This window comes from Candoia aspera, chromosome 1 (genome assembly GCF_035149785.1).
Source record: "Candoia aspera isolate rCanAsp1 chromosome 1, rCanAsp1.hap2, whole genome shotgun sequence".
Taxonomy (NCBI): Eukaryota; Metazoa; Chordata; class Lepidosauria; order Squamata; family Boidae; genus Candoia; species Candoia aspera.
In genome coordinates, this window is record NC_086153.1 from 331,901,008 (window position 1) to 331,923,550 (window position 22,543).

Sequence of the window (22,543 nt, forward strand, 5' to 3'; positions counted from 1 at the left end):
GCAGATGACGCAAATGGCGGAATTTGCATCGATCACACTGTGCAAATTATATAATTCACATCATTTGCAGGATGACATCACGACACATGTAATGTTACTTGCCCTCTCTAGGTCCCTCCCCACATGGCAAGAGAGTGGGATATTAAGGTAAAGGTAAAGGTTTCCCTTGACGTAAAGTCCAGTCGTGTCCGACTCTAGGGGGCGGTGCTCATCTCCGTTTCTAAGCCTTGGAGCCGGCGTTGTCATAGACACTTCCGGGTCATGTGGCCAGCATGACTCACGGAACGCCGTTACCTTCCCGCCGAAGCGGTACCAATTAATCTACTCACATTTGCATGTTTTCGAACTGCTTGGTGTGCAGAAGCTGGGACGAGCAACGGGAGCTCACCCCGCCGCGCGGTTTCGAACCGCCGACCTTCCGATCGACAGCTCAGCGGTTTAACCCGCAGCGCCACCAGTGTTTCTCAAACTTGGCAACTTTAAGATGTGTGGACTTCAGTTCCCAGAATTCAACTTTAAGATTTTATTTATTTATTTATTATTCACATTTCTATCACCGCCCATCTCCCCCTAAAAGGGGGACTCTGGGCGGTTTACGATAAAATTCACCTTAAAACCTGACATCATAAAATCACCAATACTAAAATAATAAAAATATAAATATAAAATCCAAGTGGGAGATTCCCATTCCATTGGGAGAACTCTACATCACCAGCCACCCCCAGGAAGAGCTATTGCCCTTCCCATCCCAGGCGAGGCGGCAAAACCAGGTCTTCAAGCCCCTCCGGAAGGTTGGGAGCGAAGGGGCCTGCCTCACCTCAGGGGGTAGAATGTTCCACAGGGTGGGCGCCACTGCAGAGAAGGCCCGCCTCCTGGACCCCGCCAGATGAAATTCTCTTACAGACGGAGTCCGCAACATGCCCTCTCTGCATGATCAGGTGGGGCGGGTCGATGTTATAGGGATGAGACGGTCCCTCAGGTAGCCTGGCCCCATGCCATGTAGGGCTTTAAAGGTGATAACCAACACCTTGAATTGGACCCGGAAGCAAACTGGAACCCAATGCAGCTCACGCAGTAGAGGTGTTACGTGTGCTGATCTTGGAGCACTCATCACTGTTCGTGCAGCTGCATTTTGGACCAACTGAAGCTTCCGGATACTCTTCAAGGGTAGCCCCATGTAAAGCGCATTGCAGTAGTCTATATGGGAGATGACCAGGGCATGAGTGACTGTCCAGAGGGCATCTCGATCCAGGAAAGGGTGTAACTGGTGCACAACCTGAAGTTGTGCAAAGGCCCTCCTAGCCACGACTGCCACCTGCTCTTCGAGCAGGAGTCATGAGTCCAGGAGGACCCCCAGGTTATGCACGGGTTCTGAATGGGGCAGTGCAACCCCATCCAGAACTAAAGATGACAACTTCCCGGATACCGAGGAGCCATCAGTCCACAGCCACTCCATCTTACTGGGGTTCAGCTGAAGCCTGTTGCTCCCCATCCAAGCCCCCACAGCCCCCAGGCACTGAGAAAGGGCACTGACCGCATCACTTACTTCACCCAGGATGTGTGGACTTCAACTCCCATGCTGGCTGGGGAATTCTGGGAGTTGGAGTCCACACATCTTAAAGTTGCCAAGTTTGAGAAACACTGGTCTGAACATTCTTACCAGTCATACTTTAAAGAGGTGTGTCTAGCACCCTCCTGGGGGGCTCATCTCGGGATCAAATCAGGACCGAGCAGCAGTCCCTGGTAGGAACTAGACCACATCCACTCACTGACCTTTGACCCTAGAGATGAGGGTTCCTGCTGCTGTCAAGGTCTCCAAGGTGTTGAGCAGTGGGTATTTGCTAATGACTTGCCGAAGAATCCGTAAGGCTTCTCCGAGACACTCATGGGCGAGCGACCGTCGAGACTCTAGGCCATCTGCAAAAGAGAAAAAAGCTCAGAGGAGACATGGGGCTTTGAATAATAATAGTAACAATAAATACAGTAATAATAATTGATTAAATTTATAAGCTTTCCAACTCCCAGAGAATGCACAGTTGTGACACTATCTTGACTTTTTTGACCTTTTATGGACATTGCTACATTCAACCCTTTCCTAACGCAATTCTACTGCCTGCCTGGTAGCTACTGAGCCAGATTCAACATTTTCCTTCTGGAATATGGTATAAGGCTTAACAACTTGGGCCCAAAATACCAGGCAAATTGCCTTGCTCAGTATGGATCTGAGCTGTTGCTAACATCAGTAGTCTCCCCGCTTTTTGCTTGCTGGGTCTGTTTGGAATTCCAAGAGCAGATTATTTTCTGCATGGCAGGAATGTACCTTTTGTGCACTGAAAAGGGCTGGCAGGGGAGTGTAACCAAGTGGGACACACACCCCAAAAGCTCCAAGGAGTTCTTCAGTGGAGGCGTAGTGGGGTCCATGGACTCCATGTTGGAGACCCCAAGCTAAGACCATCAGAAGATGCTCTGGGACCCTATATTTATACTTTGCCATCTACCCATAGTTACTCACAAGTAGGTCTTCTCTCTAGTGCCTACTGTTTGGAATGATCTCCAAGACTTATTGGAGTGATCTGGAATGATCTCTGTTTTCAGAATGATCTCCATATTTGGGATGATCTCCAAAACCTAGTGCCTATTTATTTACAGCAGTGTTTTTCAAACCTGGCAACTTTAAGATGTGTGGACATGCTGGCTGGGGAATTATGAGGTTGAACTCTACACATCCTAAAGTTGCCAAGTTTGAAAAACACTGATTCACACATGGTATACCCCCCCAGTTACACAACCTATCTAGTCTGCTAGGTGGAACACCTAGCGGAACAATTTTTCACCTCCTCCCCCTCAACAGTACATACTGTATGAAGAAGCAGGAATTATTTATTATCTTATTTACTTTAGACATGCCACAGGGCTATGTTTAAACATTTGAAAGCATGGGAACATATCTGAAAGAAAGAAAACTCAGGATTATTAAAATGCAAGTAAATACTCTTGTAAATTGAAAACATTCAATAAAGCAACTTGAAATTAAAAGTTGCAGTATGAAACATAGTGACCATTCAGGGATGACTTGGCATAAGAAATGTATTCTAGAAATAGGTTAAACAAAATAATAAATAATAAATTATTATTTCCACCCTCTCTGAAGGAAGTGATAGTCTGGCTGTTCTTACAGAAGCAGTCACTGGATCCAATGATTTTTGTCCAGTCTCCAACCTTCCCTTTTTAGGAAGGTGGTTAGGTTGCAGCTTCAAAGGGCCCTGGAGGAAATGGATTATCTGGATCCACTTCAATCTAGACTCAGATAAGGATATAGCACTGAGACAGTACTTGTCACACTTTTTGATGAATTCTGGTGTGCTTGGAATGGGTGTGTCCATCCTGGCCCTGCTTGGTCTCTCACTGGCCTACAACGCCATCAATCATGGTATCCTTCTGGACAAGCTCAGAGATTGGGAGTGGGAGGCACAGGGTTGTGGTGGTTCTCCTCTTTTCTCCAGCGCCACTTCCAGTCAGTGTTGCCATGGGGAGAAAGGTCCAGCCCTCAGCCCCTGCTGTTTGGATTGCCTCAGAGCTCCATTCTCTCCTCACTGCACAAGGCTGCTGGGTGAGCTTATCCTTCAGTATGAGATTAAGTACCATCAATATCCTGATGATGCTCAGCTGTACATCTCTGCCTCTGGCTGGCCAGGTGATGCTGTCTCAGTGCTCTATCATTGTCTGATGGCGAGGTGGTGGCGGCGGTCTGGATGGGGAAGAACAGGCTTCAACTCAACCCATGCAAGACTAAGTACCTGTGTTTGGGCCCTTAAGATCCAGAGAATTTCCAACTTTTGTTCTGGGTGGGTGTGATGGAATGTAAGGGCAACCTTGGATGACAGAAAGAAGAGATGCTGCCTAGGGAACAATCAGATAAAAGGAAAGGGAGTCCAGGAGAGGGTAACGGTCTAAAGAAGAAACTTAGGAAAGAGCTGCCCTGACCACTCAAGCGATAAATAGGGATGGTAGGAAATTTGTACCTCCAGACTTGCAAGAGTCTGTTAATGTAGCCTTACAATAAAGTAGAATTAATTCATCTAGTTGTGTTTCCTGTCTGGTTTACCTGGAAGGGCTGACAGTGGGGCTGCACTCCCCCACTCAGAGCCTGTGATTCGGGAGTCCTCTTGGACTCACAACCCTTGCTTGAACAGCAGGTGGCAGCTGTGTCCAGGAGGGCCTTTGCACAACTCCATCTTGTATGCCAGTTGCACCTGTTTCTGAATTGACAGGCTCTGCCCACAGTCACTCATACCTTGGTCACCTCCCAGTTGGATTTCTGCAATGTGCTGTACATGGGGCTACCCTTGAAGACCATCTGAAAACTGCAACTGGTCCAGAATGCAGCAGAGCAGGTAGTAATGGATGCACCTTGGTATGCCCTCGTAATACTACCCTCATGTTATTTCCTTTTTTTCTCTTGATTTGCCTACTTAACCTTCACGGAATGCCTGGAAGACAGAAATTCAACAGGTGCACCTGTCCCTTACCAGGGCAACTGCAGTGCTAATGACAGGCATGCTTGGGACATTGTTGTTCACTACACTATTCCTAAAAGGAATATTTAAATAGCAAACATGTTCAAAATAATATTAAATTCTTTGTGTGCTTCCCACAAGGAGTCAGCTGTCTCATATGAAAGATGGGCCATCCATGAAAGTTCTTCATATTTTCTTAGGCAGTGGAATGGTGGCCATGTTTGTTAACCTGCATGGATAAATGGAATTCTACATTCTCTCATCATCATCATCATCATCATCATCATCCCTAAATGATTGGAACTAAGCTCTGATTTTGTAGGCTTAGTTTTCAGTTAATTTAGTTCTCCACACCTTCTGTATTACCAGTTACCACTTGCACATGGCTAAAACACTCCCAAAAAGAAAAGCAAGCATGATAGCTCTTGTAGTGTTGTGTTTTACTAATACACAGGTCCATGCCTAAATATTGGAAAAACTAAAATCATCACCATCATCACCACAAAATGCTACATTATATGACAAGCACGTGAGGTGAAAATGGAGTTCAGCAAACCTGGTGGTCAACCACAATCAACCTTTCTTGGGGGAGATGGGCGGTAATAGAAGTTTGAAAAATAAATAAGCAAATAAATAAATAAATGTTGCTTGGGATGAAACTAGGGGAAATATGATGCATAGGAATTAGACAGCTAATCAGTTGCTTCCTGATGCTGGACCATTTTGGGAATTTTCAGAACAGGAAAACATCCAAGAAGAGGTATACCTACCCTATCAAGCTGAGGATTTTGTAATCTAGGTATCTTAAAGACTGTAGTTATGGACATCAGGCCACAGCTAAGCTACCACTTTAGACTGCAGAGATTTTGATGACAGCCTGATGTAGCAAAGAGCCACATTCAATGACTCTTTGTTATAATCCAGTAGTCATTGAGATTTTTGTGGCCCAGATATGGTAGCGTTAGGCACAGTGGACTTTGGGGGCTCTCAAAAGATCTCTACAGAGTGGCCCAAAAAGTCAAGTGTCATGCGCTGCCTACTACTGAGTAAAACACAGACACTAATTTAGGGAAGATCAGGTTCTGGTTTATTTCAGCATAGTGCATAGCTAGAAAGCTGAGAGTGAAGGGAGCGCGCCGGTACGGGGTTTAAATAGCCCGTGCCGGTCAGCGCCCCCCCCACCTTGGGTTGTGTCATTCCCCCAAGTCCTGTATGCTTCGTTGCCGGTAGGTGAGGGGTTGCGGGGCCCCTGCTGGTGCCCCGGGCTTCTCTCGTAATCGTTTTCTTCCTCCGGCCGGTGATTGCTTTCAGCTGGGCGATATCCTTTGCGTTCCTGCTGACAGCTCCAGGCGTGCCTCGAGATCCGCCCTGTCTTTGTTGCTCTTTCTTCCCCCTTTGTGTTCTCTTGACTGGATTTTCCGGCCGGAGTCGTTCCCTTCTCCTCGGGGTCTGTGCCTGTTGTTGTGCGTCGCTTTGCTTATCTTTTAATCCCTTGCTCTTGTTTCCGTGGTATTGTTATGTGTGCCGTTGTGCTGATGCATTCAGCTCAATGGTGCTCATGACATACTGCCCCCCTTTCGAATGGTAGCCCCCCCCCGGCATTCCGGTTTTTCCCGGAGAGCTGTCAAATTTTTTTTTTTTTGTATTTCCCGCCGGAGTGCTTTCACCCCTCCCCTTGCTCCGCCCTCTACCGCGTTTCCATCTTTTGGGTGTGTTCCGAGTGCGCATGCCTCGACCACACCCTGCTCGTTCTTGCTCAGTTCGTCGTGAGAGGAGGCGTGGCTGGTCTGGTGCTGTTTCAACTCCAGGTAGGATCCTTATCTTTTTGTTTTGTTGATTGTTTTGTTTTGATGTTCGTCGTGTTGTCATGTGTGCATCCTGGCCATTTGCCCTCTGGTGATGCACCTATGACCAATCTTCCCTCCCCAATGGGCCCGGAGAGGGTGGGGGGAGGGTGAGTCTCAGGGGGGAGGAGGTCTACTCAAGTCACAGGCTTGGGGAGTCCCTTCCCCTGGGGGCGACGCGGGTGGGGGGGGGAGGCCCAAGGGGGGAAGTGTGTCCTAAGGGGCCGGTTCGGCTGGGCGCCCCTTTGGTTTGTCGGGGTACATCGTGTGGAATGCTCGGGTCAGGTCCGGTGCCTTAACGTGTTGAGCCGCCACCCATTCTGGGTGGGGGAAGTGTTTCCATTTTACTAAATAGTATAGTGTGCCCCGTTGACGGCGGGAATCGAGTATTTCTTTTACCTCGAAATGTTGTTGGCCGTCGATCATCACTGGGGAGGGCAGAGGCGTGCTTGGGTGCCATCGGGAGGTGGTTGCTGGTTCCAGGAGGCTGCTGTGGAATACTGGGTGGAGTCTCCTTAGATTGTGCGGCAGGTCCAGGCGTACTGCCACCGGGTTCACTATTTGTGTTACTCGAAGTGGCCCAATATACTTAGGCCCCAGTTTCTTCAAGGGTTGAGGTGATTTCATGAATTTGGTGGAAAGGTAGACCATATCCCCTACCTGGAATGTCGGTTGCTGGCGCCGGTGCTTGTCGGCCTGTTCTTTATAGGCGGACTGTGCTTCCTTCAGCGCTGCCGTGATTACTGGCCATGATTCCGCTATCTTCCGTCCCCAGTCACCTGCGCCCACTTGGGGTCCCGGGGGTTGCGGTAGCTCCGGTATGGGTATGAACTCGCGCCCGGAGACTACTTCGAACGGGGTTTTCCCTGTACTCGTGTGAATGGCGTTATTGTAGGCGACTTCTGCAAACGGAAGCAGGTCGACCCAGTCGTCTTGGTGATAATTGGTATGTGAGCATAGGAATTGTTCTAGTGTGGCATTGAGGATTTCCGTGGCTCCGTCCGTCTGGGGATGCCAGGCTGTGGATAGGGCTTGTTGGGTCCCAATCAGTTTTAGAAAAGTCCGCCAGAATTTAGAGGTGAATTGTGTGCCCCTGTTGGTCACCACGCGTACGGGACATCCGTGTAACCTGTACACGTGTACGAGGAAAAGTTTAGCCAGCTGCTGGGCGGATGGGACTGATGAGCAGGGGATGAAGTGTGCCTGTTTAGAAAAGTAGTCTTTCACCACCCAAATGGTTGTTTTCTTCTGGCTGGGTGGTAGATCTACTATAAAATCCATGGAGATTTCCTCCCATGGTTGGGAGGGCTCCACCACCGTTTGTAGTAGTCCCGGAGGTTTTCCCGGTGCCCGTTTGGCCATTGTGCATATCGGGCAGGATGCTACATAGGCCTTAACGTCCCGTCTCAATGCGGGCCACCAGAACTGTCGTCGTGTTAGGTGCAGGGTCTTTAGAAACCTGAAGTGTCCCACTTGTTTGCTGTCGTGTGATCTGCGCAGGATTGCCTGGCGCTGCGAATCCGGGACATATATTCTGCCTTCCCCCCATGCTAAGTCTTGTTCCATTGTCACCTTGTCGGGGTTTGCTAGTAGCCAGGGGTCGGTTTTGAGGGCGGCGGTGAGGTCCACGTGTATCCCTCCTGGCAGTCGCGGGTGGCGCCGTCTGGTCGCTGGTTGGCTTGCCATCGGTTGAGACGTGGGGTTGAGCTGTTTCGGGTGGTCACTGCCATTCCCAGCTGGGAGGCGGATAGGACCGTCCCAATCATATCTGGGACGGGCTCTTCGTCTTGGGGCAGTCGGGAGAGGGCGTCAGCCAGGAAGTTCTTTTTGCCCGGTATGAACTTCAGTTGAAAGTTAAAGCGGCTGAAGAATTGGGCCCATCTGACCTGTTTCGGGCTGAGACGTCTGGGCGTCCGGAGGGCCTCGAGGTTCCGGTGGTCTGTCCAGACCTCGAATGGTTGGGTGGCTCCTTCCAGTAGATGCCTCCATGTTTCTAGCGCCGATTTTACCGCGAACGCCTCCTTCTCCCATACGTGCCAGCGCCTTTCCGTCTCCGAGAATTTCCTTGACAGGTAGGCGCATGGTTTCAGGATTCCTGCAGGGTCCTTTTGGAGCAGTATGGCCCCCAGGGAGAAGTCTGAGGCATCGGCTTGGACCACGAACGGCTGTTCTGGGTCCGGATGTGCGAGGATTGGCTCCGTTGTGAACAGCGCTTTCAGTCTGTTGAATGCTGTCTGACACGCGGGAGTCCAATTTAGTACTGTCCCTGGGTTCTTGGCTCGCCGTGTGTCCCCAACTCCTTTAGTTTTGAGGAGGTCTGTTAGGGGGAGGGCTATCTCCGCGAACCCCCGTGCGAATGACCTGTAGAAGTTCGCGAAGCCGAGGAAGCTTTGAAGTTGGCGCCTGTTACGTGGGCGTTCCCAATTCACCACTGCCTCGACTTTTGCGGGGTCCATTTCTATGCCCTCGCCGGAGATTCGGTACCCCAGGTAGTCTAGGCGTGCTTTATGGAATTCGCACTTAGATGGTTTGGCATAGAGCTTCGCCCTTCTTAGCTTTTCGAGGACTTGCCTGACTAGGGTTACGTGTTCTTCGTGCGTCTGGGTGTAGATGAGGACGTCATCTATGTAAACTAGTACCCCTTTGAACAGGTGTTCATGCAGTACCTCATTGATGAGCTGCATGAACACTCCCGGGGCCCCCGCTAATCCGAATGGCAGTGCCTTGTACTGAAAGGCGCCTAGGGGGCAGTTGAACGCTGTTTTCCACTTGTCCCCCTCCCTGATTCGGATCCTGTAATATGCCTCGCGGAGGTCCAGTTTGGAGAATACTCTTCCCGTGGACAGGTGGGCGAGCATGTCTTTCACGAGGGGTAGGGGGTATTTATTGGATAGGGACACCGCATTGAGGCCCCGGTAGTCGGTGCAGAGCCGTAAGGTGCCGTCTTTTTTCTCTCGGAATAGGACGGGCGCTCCGACCGGTGAGCATGCTGGCTGTCCTAACAACCAGGAAACACACTGAGACAAGGAACTGGTCTCTAATATTTATTACTAGTGCTTAACAGGAATCCTAACAAACTGAAGAAGCGTGGGAAAAACCCAGACATATAACCCCCAAGGGTTAAGGCGGTCCCGATCTGTGTCTCTTTGAATGGCTGAACAATTCCTCAGTGCTACGCATGTGCTTGACAGTCTGGATGGGAGCCCCCTGCTCGCCATCCTTACTCATGACACTGGCTCTATGAAACCCCTAGCCAGGTTTTTATCAATGAACTCCCGGAGGGTTGTCATCTCCTTCGGGGTCATCGAGTAAATCTTCGGCCTGGGTAAGGGGACATCAGGAAGCAGCTCAATTCTACAGTCCGTCTTGCGGTGGGGGGGTAGTTGGTCCGCCTCCTCTTCCCCGAAGACCTCTGAGAAATCAGCATATTGTTCAGGTAGTTCTTCTGGGGTTGCTGTGTTGTCCTGGGCTACTGCCTCTGCCCGTCCCACTGTGGGGTTGATCCTGCCCGCCGGAACTGGCGCCTGGTACGCGCCGTCGTCAAATTGGAAGGTGCGGGTCTTCCAGTTAATGCGCGGGTTGTTGCTCACGAGCCACGGTATTCCTAGTACTATGATGGGTCGCCCTATGTGGGTTACCACAAAAGATGTTCGCTCGGTGTGGGTGCCCATTTGCAGGGTGACAGGCTCGGTCTGCGTCGTGGCTGGTTTGCCTCCCGCTGTTGAGCCGTCCAGTTGGTGGAAAGCCAGCGGTGTGGGGAGGGGGAGGCAAGGCAGGTCGAGCTTGGCAACGATGTCGGGGTGGATCAGGTTCTTGGAGCATCCCGAGTCCACTAGCGCCGCAGCCGTGGTGGCTCTGTTGCCGAAGGAAAGCCTGATTGTCCCCATTATTACGGAGCTTTCGTCGCTCTGTCTATGTGTTTCGCGCCCCTGTCCCACCGCCTGCCTCGCGGCGTGTTTTAAGGCAGGCGGGGAGCGTTTCCCGCCAGCCAGTCTGGGACTTCGACGTCCTCCCCTGCCAAGTAAGTGTCCAAGTCTTCGACCGGTGTCGCTGTGGCTCCAGTCATCCGGCGGTGGAGGGGCGGCGGTGGCTTAGTTGGTTTGAACGTCGTTTTCAGTGCGGGTTTGGGAGCGCTAGTTGGCGTTCTGTTGCAGAAGCAGTCTGCCGCTTTGTGCCCCATTTTCCCGCACTTCGCGCAGGGTCCGCGAGCAAACTTCTTCTTTTGGTACATGGGACCGGCCGGCCCCAAGTGTGGCGCGGGTACCTTTGGGCTGTTGCTTGTTTTGTCCTCTGTCGTCGCCATTAAGAAAGTGCGGTGCGCGTGTTCCGCTCTCCCCGCTAGGTAGATCCAGCCTTGCAGAGTCTCCGGGTCATCCCGGTAGAGTGCCCATTGGAGTACCTCGCGGCTGAGGCCCCTTTTGAACATCTCTATCAGGGTAGTCTCGGACCAGTCGTTAATCTTCCCTGCGAGGGCTTTAAATTTGAGGGCGTAGTCCGCGACAGTTCGTGCGCCCTGTTTGAGGGCTTGAAGCGCACTTTTAACCCTCTCCTTGGCTAGCGGGTCCTCAAAATAGTGCTTCATCTCTGTGATGAAGGCGTGGAAGTCAGAGAGGGCTGGGGAATTGGACTCGTACATTTGGACGTACCAATCCGCCGCCCTGTCTTGCAACTTGGTCGCCACGGCTGCGATTTTGTCCGCTTCGGAGTCAAAGGAGTGTCCGTGCCGCCCCATGAACTCCCTGGCATTCGTGACGAAAAACGACAGCTTCGTGGGGTTCCCATCGAAGGAAATGGGGAAGTCCTTTGGGGCCCTGGTGTTCGGTGGATCCCCTCTCCTCGCGTCCCGTCCCATGGCTTCTTCCGCCGGGGAAGCTTGCCTGTTAGCATTTGGCCTATGGGGGTGCCAAGACCCGCTCGGGGTTTGAATAGGGGTGTGTACCTGCGCGGGTATGGTCATGTGAGGCATGGAGGACATCAACGACTGCAGCATGGTCCCGAGGTCCCTTAGTTGGGTTTCCATGGCCATGAGTCTGGCTTGCGTTTCTCGGTCCAAGGTCCGCGCCGCAGCTGTGATCGGACTGGTCGGCGTCTCCGCGTAGTTGGGCCACCGGTGGGGGTCAGGCGTTTCCGTCCGCTGGTCAGCTCCCTCGACTTGGGAGCGAATCGGCTGGTTCGTCCCTCCGTCCTCCACCGCGTTTCTTGCAGTTGGGCTGAAGCTCCACGCCTGTGGCTGGGGTGCGATGTGGGGCGGGGAGGTCTCCGCGGGTCTCGGGAGGTATGTTGCTCCCTCCCGTGGTCGGGTCGCCTCTGCCTCCCTCCGGGGGTGGGGCTGAGGCTCAGGATGGGCCGGGAGGGTGTCCGTGGCTCCTGGGGTTTGCGTTGCCTCTGGCCTCTGTCGGTTCTCCTCCGCCTCTCGCCGTACAACTCGCCCGTCCTGGCTGCGACGCGTCGGCTCCATCGCTCTCCGCTCGTGTTCTTCTCGCCGTCTGTTCCTCCCGCGGCTCGTTTTTGTCCGGTGGGGCTTGGCGAGGCTGAGTTTAGGACTCTCAGCTTTACGTCATGCGCTGCCTACTACTGAGTAAAACACAGACACTAATTTAGGGAAGATCAGGTTCTGGTTTATTTCAGCATAGTGCATAGCTAGAAAGCTGAGAGTGAAGGGAGCGTGCCGGTACAGGGTTTAAATAGCCCGTGCCGGTCAGCGCCCCCCCCACCTTGGGTTGTGTCATTCCCCCAAGTCCTGTATGCTTCGTTGCCGGTAGGTGAGGGGTTGCGGGGCCCCTGCTGGTGCCCCGGGCTTCTCTCGTAATCGTTTTCTTCCTCCGGCCGGTGATTGCTTTCAGCTGGGCGATATCCTTTGCGTTCCTGCTGACAGCTCCAGGCGTGCCTCAAGATCCGCCCTGTCTTTGTCGCTCTTTCTTCCCCCTTTGTGTTCTCTTGACTGGATTTTCCGGCCGGGGTCGTTCCCTTCTCCTCGGGGTCTGTGCCTGTTGTTGTGCGTCGCTTTGCTTATCTTTTAATCCCTTGCTCTTGTTTCCGTGGTATTGTTATGTGTGCCGTTGTGCTGATGCATTCAGCTCAACGGTGCTCATGACATCAAGATGATGGTCACAACCATACAAATGAACCCCACTCCCTTTTTTAAGCATGTCACAACTATTCTGTGTATCTATATATGATGTATACACCAGTGCATGCAGCCTGTTTAATCCCATTTTGCATACCCTGTTCGTGTGAACTGACAGACAAATCAGAAATGGTGTTGCTTCTTATTACTTACAAACCTAAGATCTATTTCCTGCTCCCAACTAAGCCAGAATTCATGTCAGTCAACTGTTTTTATTTGTTTTTACCATTCAGAAAGGCAGGAAGGTGCTGGTTTTTGTAAATTATATTAACCCTGATTTAGGCGTACACTGTTGTTTTTATATTTCTCCCATCCTGATATGATGGGAAATTGCACCAGGGATTTTGGATGATTGCGTCCATGCTGTTACGTTTGTTCACCCCAGGCTTAGTGCAACATATGAATCCAGCACATTTCTTGTGCCAGAAAAAGCACAAGTGGCCCCACTGACAAATGCTAAAATGTCTGTTGAAGTAATGAGACCAACTCAGAACCACAAAAGATCATGAAAGGTTTCATGCTTCCGAGAACTCTTCTTCAGGGAGATGGTAAAGAAGCAAGCAGTGATGGGGACAGAGAAGAAAAAGTGAAGAATCTTCTCTTTTTAATTGATCAGCCCGCAGCAAGGGCAGTAGATATTCTAGCTGGGAGGCTCTGGGAAGCAGATCTCCACACATCTGGAGGGCATGTCCAGGTTGGGAGAAGTTGAGTTAGGCAGTCTTAGAAATCTCAATTATAAATAATAAATAAATACACTGTTTCCTGGAGGCTATCGGTGTCCACCCAATATTTTGGAGTGAATCTCCCACAATACCCTGCTGGTAGCCTTACAGGCTGGGGTGGGTGGGAATTGTGTGGCCTCTGGTTATCCTCCCTCCCTGTAAGAAACTTAACATATTTTTAAAAATGCAAAAAAATAAAGTGCTCCAGGGATGGTAAGGGGAGGGGGGAGGGGTTTTACACTACATCCTGCTTTAAAATTGCAGAAGTATGTTGCATTCCCCCATCTATACAACTCTGAGGAAGTATACGTTTGAGGTGAATGCAGAGGGTGGCTTCAAGCACACCAAACTGGGTAAATGAGTATTAGACTGTAGCCTACAGCCGGTTTGCACAACACGGTTAGCCATGGTTAATTTAATCCATGATTATTAACCTAATCCATGGCTTTGTTCCTTGCCACTCCTTTGCCCTATGGCAGTGTTCAGCTATTGTTTCAGTCTAGAATTAGTCTCCACAAGACCGAATAACCCAAGCGTGTGCACTGGTACACCCATGGAAGATTTATCAGGGCGCTGCCAGCTGTCACAGCCTCCCGTAAACAGGAAAGGCAGACAAATGAAACTACAGAAAAGGCAGGAAATGGCATTTTCCCATCCTTCTTGTCACTAACCCTCTGCCTTATTTGACATGTCAACTGATTTGGGAGCATGGCTAAGCAAACCATTGTGTAATCAGATGAAATCATCCATCATAAAGCAATATCCCTGGGTCTTCCCCCCGGTAAGAAAGGCAGAATTTCTGTAAGCATGGATGCTCTGCACTCAGTGAGTTAGACTGCTTGTAAAGGCAGAGTGTAAAGTCTTAGGCTCTACTACAAGTGCCTTAGAAATCATTTAGGCAAGGGGTAAACTCTTCATCTGCCACTTGCAAAGTGGGGATAACTGCAGAATTCTGGCCAAGTTGTTGCAATTATTGTAGATAAGTCTATAGTAGAGAGCCAGTCTGGTGTAGGGGTTAAGGCACCAGGCTAGAAACTGGGACTAGTCCCACCTTAGGCACAAAGCCAGCTGGGTGACCTTGGGCCAGTCACTTTCTCTCAGCCCTAGGAAGGAGGCAATGGCAAACCACTTCTGAAAAACCTTGCCTAGAAAACTGCATGGACTTGTCCAGGCAGCCTCTAAGAATCAGACACAACTGAATGGATTAACAAAAAAAGAAGTAATTAAGTATCTCCTTGTGGTTGCTTGTTTATACTCTCCATTTTGTATACAATATGATGCATGAATAAAATTTTCCACAACATTCAGTCTCTCTAGTTCATTAATTTCTCATCCCACCACCTCCAAATTACCATGTGTTGAAGAAACACTACAACCTCCCCCCATCTTTGAGCAATCTAAGCATATTAGTGCAACACAATTTTGTCTAGTTGTGTTTGCACAATGCAATTATGCTTAATCATGGTTTACTCCAGCGATTCTCAAACATTTTGGCCTCAGGACCTCTTTACATTCTTAAAAAGTGCTTAAAGATTCCAAAGACCATTGGTTTATATAGGGATATACCTCCCTCCCTCCTGCAATCCATCATAACATGATTGCTTTTTGCAGTATTTTATCATTGTAGACTACACCTGGCTCCCCTTCAAATAAAGGGACTTCAAATTCCAGTTGTCATTGCTGGAAATTCTGGGAGTGAAATTCCACTTACCTAGAAGACACCAGCTTGGAGAAGGCTTATGAAGATGTTGTGTGCGTTCGCAACAAATGTATGTGTTGGGAAGAAAAATGCAAATTAACTGAAAGTTATAGCAGCTGCTCTCAGACACTCATGGAGCATCAAGACATGAGCTTGGTCCCATGGTATTGTAGATGCGCATGCAATATTACTCACCCTCCTGCAGGACAACGTCCTTCAGCTTCTCCAGGCGCTCTGCAAAGCAAGCCACTTCAGCAAGCAGCTGTGAAATGTCCTCTGGTTCTGCCAGGCTCCCTTCACTGATTTCATTGGGACTACAGGTACTATGAGGCTTGTGAGCTTTGGCAAGACCTCTGGGAATAGCAGGGGCCAGGGGGAATCCCGCTGCACTGGCATGGCGGCTGAGACTAGTGGGACGCTTCAGTGTAGCTGCTGTGGCCAAGGAAGACAAATCCAACAGGCTGGAAGTTGATGCATCCAGGCCATCTCGCCGTGGAAGCTCCTGGAAGAAGAAGAATCAAAGCCATTTTGTTATTGATAGGGTTGAAGTGAAGGATTGTTAGGGATTGCATCAAGGTTCTTTCTGAAAATGCAGCCAAGCTGTGATTGCGAACACATATTTGGCATGCTGTATTTTATTGGTGTGTGACGTTACATGCGTACATATCAGTGAAGCAGCGAACAAAGAGAATCATGATGCAACTGTACCAGAGTTACACCATGACTATTTTATTGCAGTTTTATTTAGTATCAGTAAAAAGGAAGGAGGGAAGTAACCCTAAGGAGCAGACCACTGCAACAAACTGATTAACTTCCAGTACTGCAGTTAATTTTAGAAATTTTTCTAGGTAGACTTTCTGGGAGGTGAGCACCAAATCTGAAGACATAAGAACTCACAATGAAATTAATCTTATTTTCAAGAATCAATGCAAAAGAGTTAGAACAAGGCCCATAGAAAAAGTAAGTCACTGGTCATATTTCCAATTTTGGTTAGGCAGGGAGCCAAGAGGTTCTTAATTATTTTGAGAATAATAATTCTCCTATGCATTGAAACTAATAGGGAAGATACTAGCCAGGCCAGCTCTAGTTGGGTTGATCACACAAACTTCCTCCTTAATTCTGTGACCTATTGCAAACCACTCTATGACGAATGGTGCTTCCAGGATGACTGTAGAGAAGGGCACTTCTGGGCAATACCTATCTCTCTTCTACTGGCAGATATGAGAAACAGCACTGTACTGTTGAATATTAATAATATTAGAACAACATTCTCATAAAAGGTTAATTACAATAAAATGGGTCCGGCTACATTGTGATCCATCATATTGTGAGAAAGCCAGCTATTATCTTAGCCATCACATGACACTATCATAGCATTTTGGGAAGGCAAAGCATTTTACATCAATCAGCAATTACGTTTTGTTAACACAGGTGGGGGGTTAATGAGTTGTGTGAACTCATCCCAAAAGCTATATCATTTGAAATCCTAGCATTCATCCCAAAAGACTTTTGCTTTGATGCACCAGAATAAGGAGCAAATTCTTAGTTGGCTGTTGGTAGAAGCCTTCCTGTAAATCTTTGGTTGTGAGTTTGCATGACACCTTTAACACAGTTATGTAACAATGCTCCATTCAATGAAGCAATTTGTGGGTTTTCATGACACAGTGAACCATTAAATAACCACTTGGACTGGATATGCGCAATAGCCTTGGCTAAAAGGTAATTGGCAAGTTTGTGGCTCAGGGCATTGTGCAAAGCTAGACTTCGTATAAATGAACAGACCTGGAAATTACTGTTATTATTATATTTGAATGATTTTGTTCTGTTTTGTTTAAAGGCAGGGGGCTTTGATTGCGCCTAGGAGATTATGCTCACATGCGCAAACACTACATTCTGTATACACAGCTCTGAAAAAACAGCAAAGCCCTTCTACAAAACACTTGAAAGTCCTCATCTGTTCCACTTCTGAACATTTTTTTTTCTTTTGTTCAAAAGCAACCCATGAAAACAAGCCTAAAATAATGGGTAGCTAACTTGGAAGAGTGACAGGGAATCTGGCTACAAGAGATAGGTTTCAGAGAGCAAATAGCCCACACAGATGGAGAGGCAAGGAAAGATGAAGATGTGAATTCATCCCAAAGGTTTCTTCCCAAAATGAGGCATCCTCTCACATTCACACATACAACACTGCCTTCCCACCCAGCATTAAATAGCTTTAAAAGCGGTTATTCCCACGAAAAAGCTGTTGGATCATCATAGGGTAGCCCTGGATGGGTTGCTAAATTTAAGCCACTACTAGAGGGCAGCAAGGGGTTTTTCTTTGCTGCTATCTAGCGGTTGCCCCAGTTTTGCAGCCCACGTATGGCTACTTGAAACATGTGGCCATTAAAGACTCTGAGCCTTTCCCCACTTGCACCAACCAAGGTACAAACATGTCCCAGCAACATCTTTTTTCTTCCTTCATCTCATTTCCAGCCCATCAGTAAGACAGGTCTAGGCTGTCCTTAGCAGAATGGGATTAAAACGGAGTCTTTCCCTTAGGTGGAAACCACTCAAGGGCCTTCTTAAGATGGGTAAGGTCTTCTAGGTTTTGTCAGCCTTTGGAGGAAGATCAGGGGAGTGTAGTGACGAGGGACAGAAACAACGGGGGCAGGAGGGGATTCAGCAGCAAGGAGAGGCAACGTCATGCCAGTACTGTACAGTTTTCGGCCAACTCAGAGATGGGTGGAGAACCTCAGCTACAATTGCTCAAGCGTGCGCAGTGAGTAAACAGCAGACACAGGCATTTTCGTCACCAGCTGAGAAACCACAAACCCTTCCCCCTCCACTCCTTTTGCAAGGCCATAAAATCACTGCCTGAGGGGCTTCACCCCTTGGACCATGTCACATGATTTGCTTAGTCAGGGTTTATGGAATAAGCTGCTATTGGTTGGGTCAGCCCAAATGCTAAACCGTAAGCCACGGTTCCCCAACTCACAGATGCCAACTTCACACAATTGCAAAGCCCAAAGGAAATAAACCATGATGTGGCTTTGCATAATGTAGAAAAACAAGCATTTTATCAAATAGGCTGTCAAGAGGTGTCCCAGTCCACCCTGTCATGTTGCTGAAACTTTCCAGCTCCTATTATCTTATAACTTTAAGTCTGTTTTTTCCCCTTCTCTTTCTCCATTCCGTTTTTGTTGGATTTTTCTTTTCAGGTTTTAAAGCCCAGAGTATAAACATTTATTTAATGTACTGATATGCCACCATGAACTACACAGATTCTCAGCAGTCTGCATTTATATCTATATCTATATCTATAAATATAAATATATATACACATACATACATACATACATACATACATACTTAATGCATACTATAGTGTAAGGTTTCTCAACCTTGGCAACTTTAAGATGTGGACTTCAACTCCCAGAATTCCCCAGTGATGCTGGCTGGGGAATTCTGGGTGTTGAAGTCCACACATCTTAAAGTTGCCAAGGTTGAGAAACCCTGCTATAGTGCTATAAAACCAAAATATACAAAACAAGAATGAATAAGAAATTAAGAAGGCAATCACTCCTCAGTCCCTGAATGCCTTTGGGAACAATTCTCCTTTTTTCAGTTTCTGGAATGCCTGTAATGAGGGTGCCAATTTGGTCTTGAGAGGGAGTCAAAGAGTCCATAACAGAAAAGTAGTGGTTCTAAGTCCCTGCCTTTTTCACCTTACAAAACGGGGATTACCATAAAATTTTGTCAGGTTGCTACTACATGGAGAATAGGGGTGTCTGCAGGGAAGGTAAGATAATGGTTGCAACTGTGTGATTTAAGCCCCACCCCTTTTTATGCATGGCCATAGCCACCATCTTGAATTTTTTGACCCATCCATGGAAGCCCTGATGAAAAAAGTGGCTCTGATGGTACCTAGAAGCCAAACCATATAGGCTTCTATGGATTAAAACCAGCAGTTCTTCACTGCAGTGTGTTATATGATGCTTCTTTTTAAATATTTGTAATGTGTTCCTGTTTTGGCTAAGGCAATCAAAACCTGTTTTTATCAGCAGACCTTTGAGGCAGGGAGGAACTGAATGAGATTCCTCATGTGTAGAAGTTTATGATTACATAGGTTTTTATTGTTCATCAGCATAGGAATATTTTATTATGTAATAGTGTTCATTTGTCTGGTTATTTTTTGCTATTTTAATCTTGTTTACATGGTCAGACTGTACTGTAAGCCATTCAGCTGATGACTGGAGCAACTAATGAAATGAAATAAACAAATAAATAAGTATCCAGGTAAAAGTATTTTTAAAAAAGTAAGTTAAATATGCTGCAGCTTATTATTTACTTCCTGCTAACAAGTTTGAGATGGTATAAGGAAATTTACTCAGAGGCTCCATATGCATTGCACTGCAACTTCCATCATCCCCAGTCAGCATAGTAGTTGAGAATGATGGAAATTATAATCTAACACATGTGAAGAGCACCAGGTGGTAGAACCGGTATAAGCCTACACATGCATTCACCATACGTGAACAGGAGGTGCAATTTCATCAGTGAGAATCATTAATTACAATCTCAGATCATAATTAAGCCATGGTTTGTAAATAAATTGGCTGGGTTCCATGCACTAAATCACAAATCTAATTAATTTTTATTGTGGTTGTTATCCAGCACATAAATCATTACACCACTGTTTACCAGTTACAATCACCTAGATTCATAGAACACATACAGAGAAAACTAAAACACGCTGTATAAGGCAGTGTTTCCCAACCGCAGCAACTTTAAGACGTGTGGACTTAAACCCCAGAATTCCCCAGTCTGCTGGGGAATTCTGGGAGTTGAAGTCCACACATCTGAAAGTTTCTGAGGCTGGGAAACAGTGATATAAGGGTTTAGCATAAACCCAACTGGAGTCACCGGGCTGAGGATGCAAGTAAGCAAATCCCCTGCTCTCCCATCCCATCTCAAGGGAGACAGACATTTCCCCAAATATTTGCTCCCATAAAGTCATCTGTGCCTAAAGCTACCATATCTGGACTGCAAAAATTCAAACAACTACTGACTGGCATCAAAACAAAATTTTTTCTATCTTCTAAAATTTTTGAGTTTTTTGTCTCTCTTGACTGCTGATCTAGATTTTTGCAGGCTAAATCAACCACAGTGCCTTTCTTTAGATTTGGCTTAGCATCTTGGATGAATACAGCCACGAGACCGTAAGTCATGGCTTATATTTGATCCTAATGTGTTATTCTTTTATTTATTTTTTATATATTTTACATTTTTATACATTTTATATTTATTTCATTTTATTATTATTATTATTTTATTATTATTATTTTTATTTATTTTATTTTTATTTAATCAACAAACCATGACTAGGAAACCAGGCCTTAATGCAATGCAAGTCAAAACGAACAAGCTGAGATATAGATGAATGGGTTGAGACTAGTGCACACAAAGATTTAAAAAAATGTTCCAGAGCTTTGTTTTACCTACGCTTCCTAATGCAGCCAGTTTTCTCCAGAATGGGAAAAAACACATATGCTTACGATCTCCCTTTTATGGGGAGTTTTCTTCTTTGTTTCTGAAATGGAAGGGGTATGGCATATACTGCGGAAGTCACTTACAAAATTAAACCATCAGTACACAGAGATTTTTATTAGCGCCTGTTGGCACCCTCTCCAATAATAGCACCCTACTTGGTATTTTTGCAAAACCACAGGCCTTCTGATGTTCCCCTTTATGCCCAAGAGAGCTTAATTAGAGCATAAGGCTTGCTATGACCTACTTTGGGTACTGAACCTGTTGCGGGTAAAGATTGCCTCTGAGCATCTGCAGAATAGCTCAATGCCTTTCCCTCCAGGCCCATCAAGCTCAAGGTTGTCTATTACACTGGTGTCCTGTGATTGACCTGCATTTTTCAATTAATACCTAGAGAGCGGCTGCTTAGATAAGCAAGCTCTTCCTATTTACCTCTTGAGCTGTGAGACAACAACTTCCAGCTCTAACCCCAGTTAGACAATTGTTTCCCTTTTTTGTCTTAGCTGGCACCCAACACCTGCTAGACGCTTAATCCTCATTAGTATCTCACCTTCCTTTGCGGATGCCTAAATTAAGCAATTCCTGGGGTGAAGGCAAAAAGAGGTTAAGGGGCTACAAAAAGCGAAAACACCCCCTTTGTGAGTCAAGTCCATGGACTACTTGCCCTACCGCACTCCAGACTCACCCCGGTGTGCTGAGGGAGTGAATCTCCGATGCTGTAAGTATAGGGACCCTTTTAATAAACCTTTATGAATTCTAAATGTCCTGGGCATCTTTCCCAGTATCCACCTTTTTTTGTTATCCGCCCTGCAACTTCACTAGCAGGCAACACTGACACACGAAGGCCTTCAGGAAGGTTTTCCAGCCCATGCTGCTTCTAAGCTTTTCAATGAGGAATGAAGGGACCAACCTGGAGGCAGGATGCTCACTTCAGCATGAAAAAGTTGCCTAGAGCTGCAGAGAGACTATTATATGCTCCAAAGTGGAAAGGTCCAGCACCACCCACAATGGAGGAATGGCTGGTGAAGATGATGGACTTGCAGAGATGGCTAAATTAACGTCCTTGATTAGAGAAAAGGCATATTTATGGCAGACTGGAAACCCCTCATAGACTTTTTGCACGAAATGGAAAAGAAATGCACTTATGACTTGTGGTTTTGATGATTAGAAAAAGAATGGCTAATAGAAAAAAGTGAGCTTTGTTTGTAATCATAGAGTAAGAGAGAAATTTGTAATCATATTTGCTACAGAGAAAATCGGATGCTTCTTCTTTTTATTTCTTTTTATTCTTTCTCGCTGCACTTTTGTATTTTCCTTTTTCTTCTCTTTCTTTGCTCTCTCCATTTTCTATTAGTTGGTGTTAGTTTTTATGTTTTCTTCAAAACTTTTAATTAAAATTTATTGAAAAATAAACTTTGCCTAGGGCATGTCCTTTCAGATGCTTTTTAATTTTATTTCCTTGATTACTGGACTAAGTTTGAATGGACATGATGGGCCCTATTCTTCATCGAATGCATAAATTAAACCTAATCAATGTGCTACAAGGAAATAGAACTTTTTAACTCAGTAAGGTAGCGGAATGTTACCTTTTAGAAAGACACATTTTATCAAACCAGAACACAGATCTTTTGGCAGTGAGTTGGTCTACTCTTGGGACAGAAACTTGTCAAAATCCTTCCTACACTCCAGTCCAAGATAGGTTTAAGTCAGGCATGCGCAATGTTTTTCAGACCAATGGCCTGACTTCCAAGGTTCTCAAACGCTCCAGGAAAGAAATGTGCCAGGACAAAAAAATAAAATTGATTTCATTACATGAATCCCCCGAAGAGATGTATTTCATAGCCTGGGAGAAGAGGAAAGGGCCATCTTCTAAACTTCTCCTGAAGAGTTATTTATTTATTAAACCCATTTATGTGGCCAACCATCTCGCGGGCGTGATTCAGGGTGGTGTGGTGGAATGTCTCCCTGAAAGGGGGGTGGGGTGATGAGATCAGTGCTGGGGGAGAAGAGAGCACATTCCGGGCTGACAAGCGTTCTCACAGTTTGCATACCTTGGAGACAGGGGAGGGGCCAAGGAAGAAAGTTACACTCGCCCCCCCTGGATT

At 47.1% G+C, this 22,543-nt stretch overlaps 2 protein-coding genes across 5 annotated transcripts in view; one reads left to right on the plus strand and one right to left on the minus strand.

Moving 5' to 3' along the window:
• The window catches only part of ARID3A (AT-rich interaction domain 3A), a 354,333-nt gene that overhangs the window by 161,528 nt on the left and 170,262 nt on the right, over positions 1–22,543 (plus strand). The window lies entirely within an intron of this gene.
• ARHGAP45 (Rho GTPase activating protein 45) overlaps positions 1–22,543 on the minus strand; it is a 59,639-nt gene that overhangs the window by 27,834 nt on the left and 9,262 nt on the right. For all 4 annotated transcript variants that reach the window (XM_063290719.1, XM_063290721.1, XM_063290720.1 and 1 more), the window contains exons 2-3: positions 15,105–15,411; positions 1,774–1,917 (exon numbers count right to left, since the gene is read on the minus strand). In XM_063290719.1, coding sequence (XP_063146789.1) covers positions 1,774–1,917; positions 15,105–15,411 — 451 coding nt within the window. The remainder of the gene's footprint in view (positions 1–1,773; positions 1,918–15,104; positions 15,412–22,543) is intronic.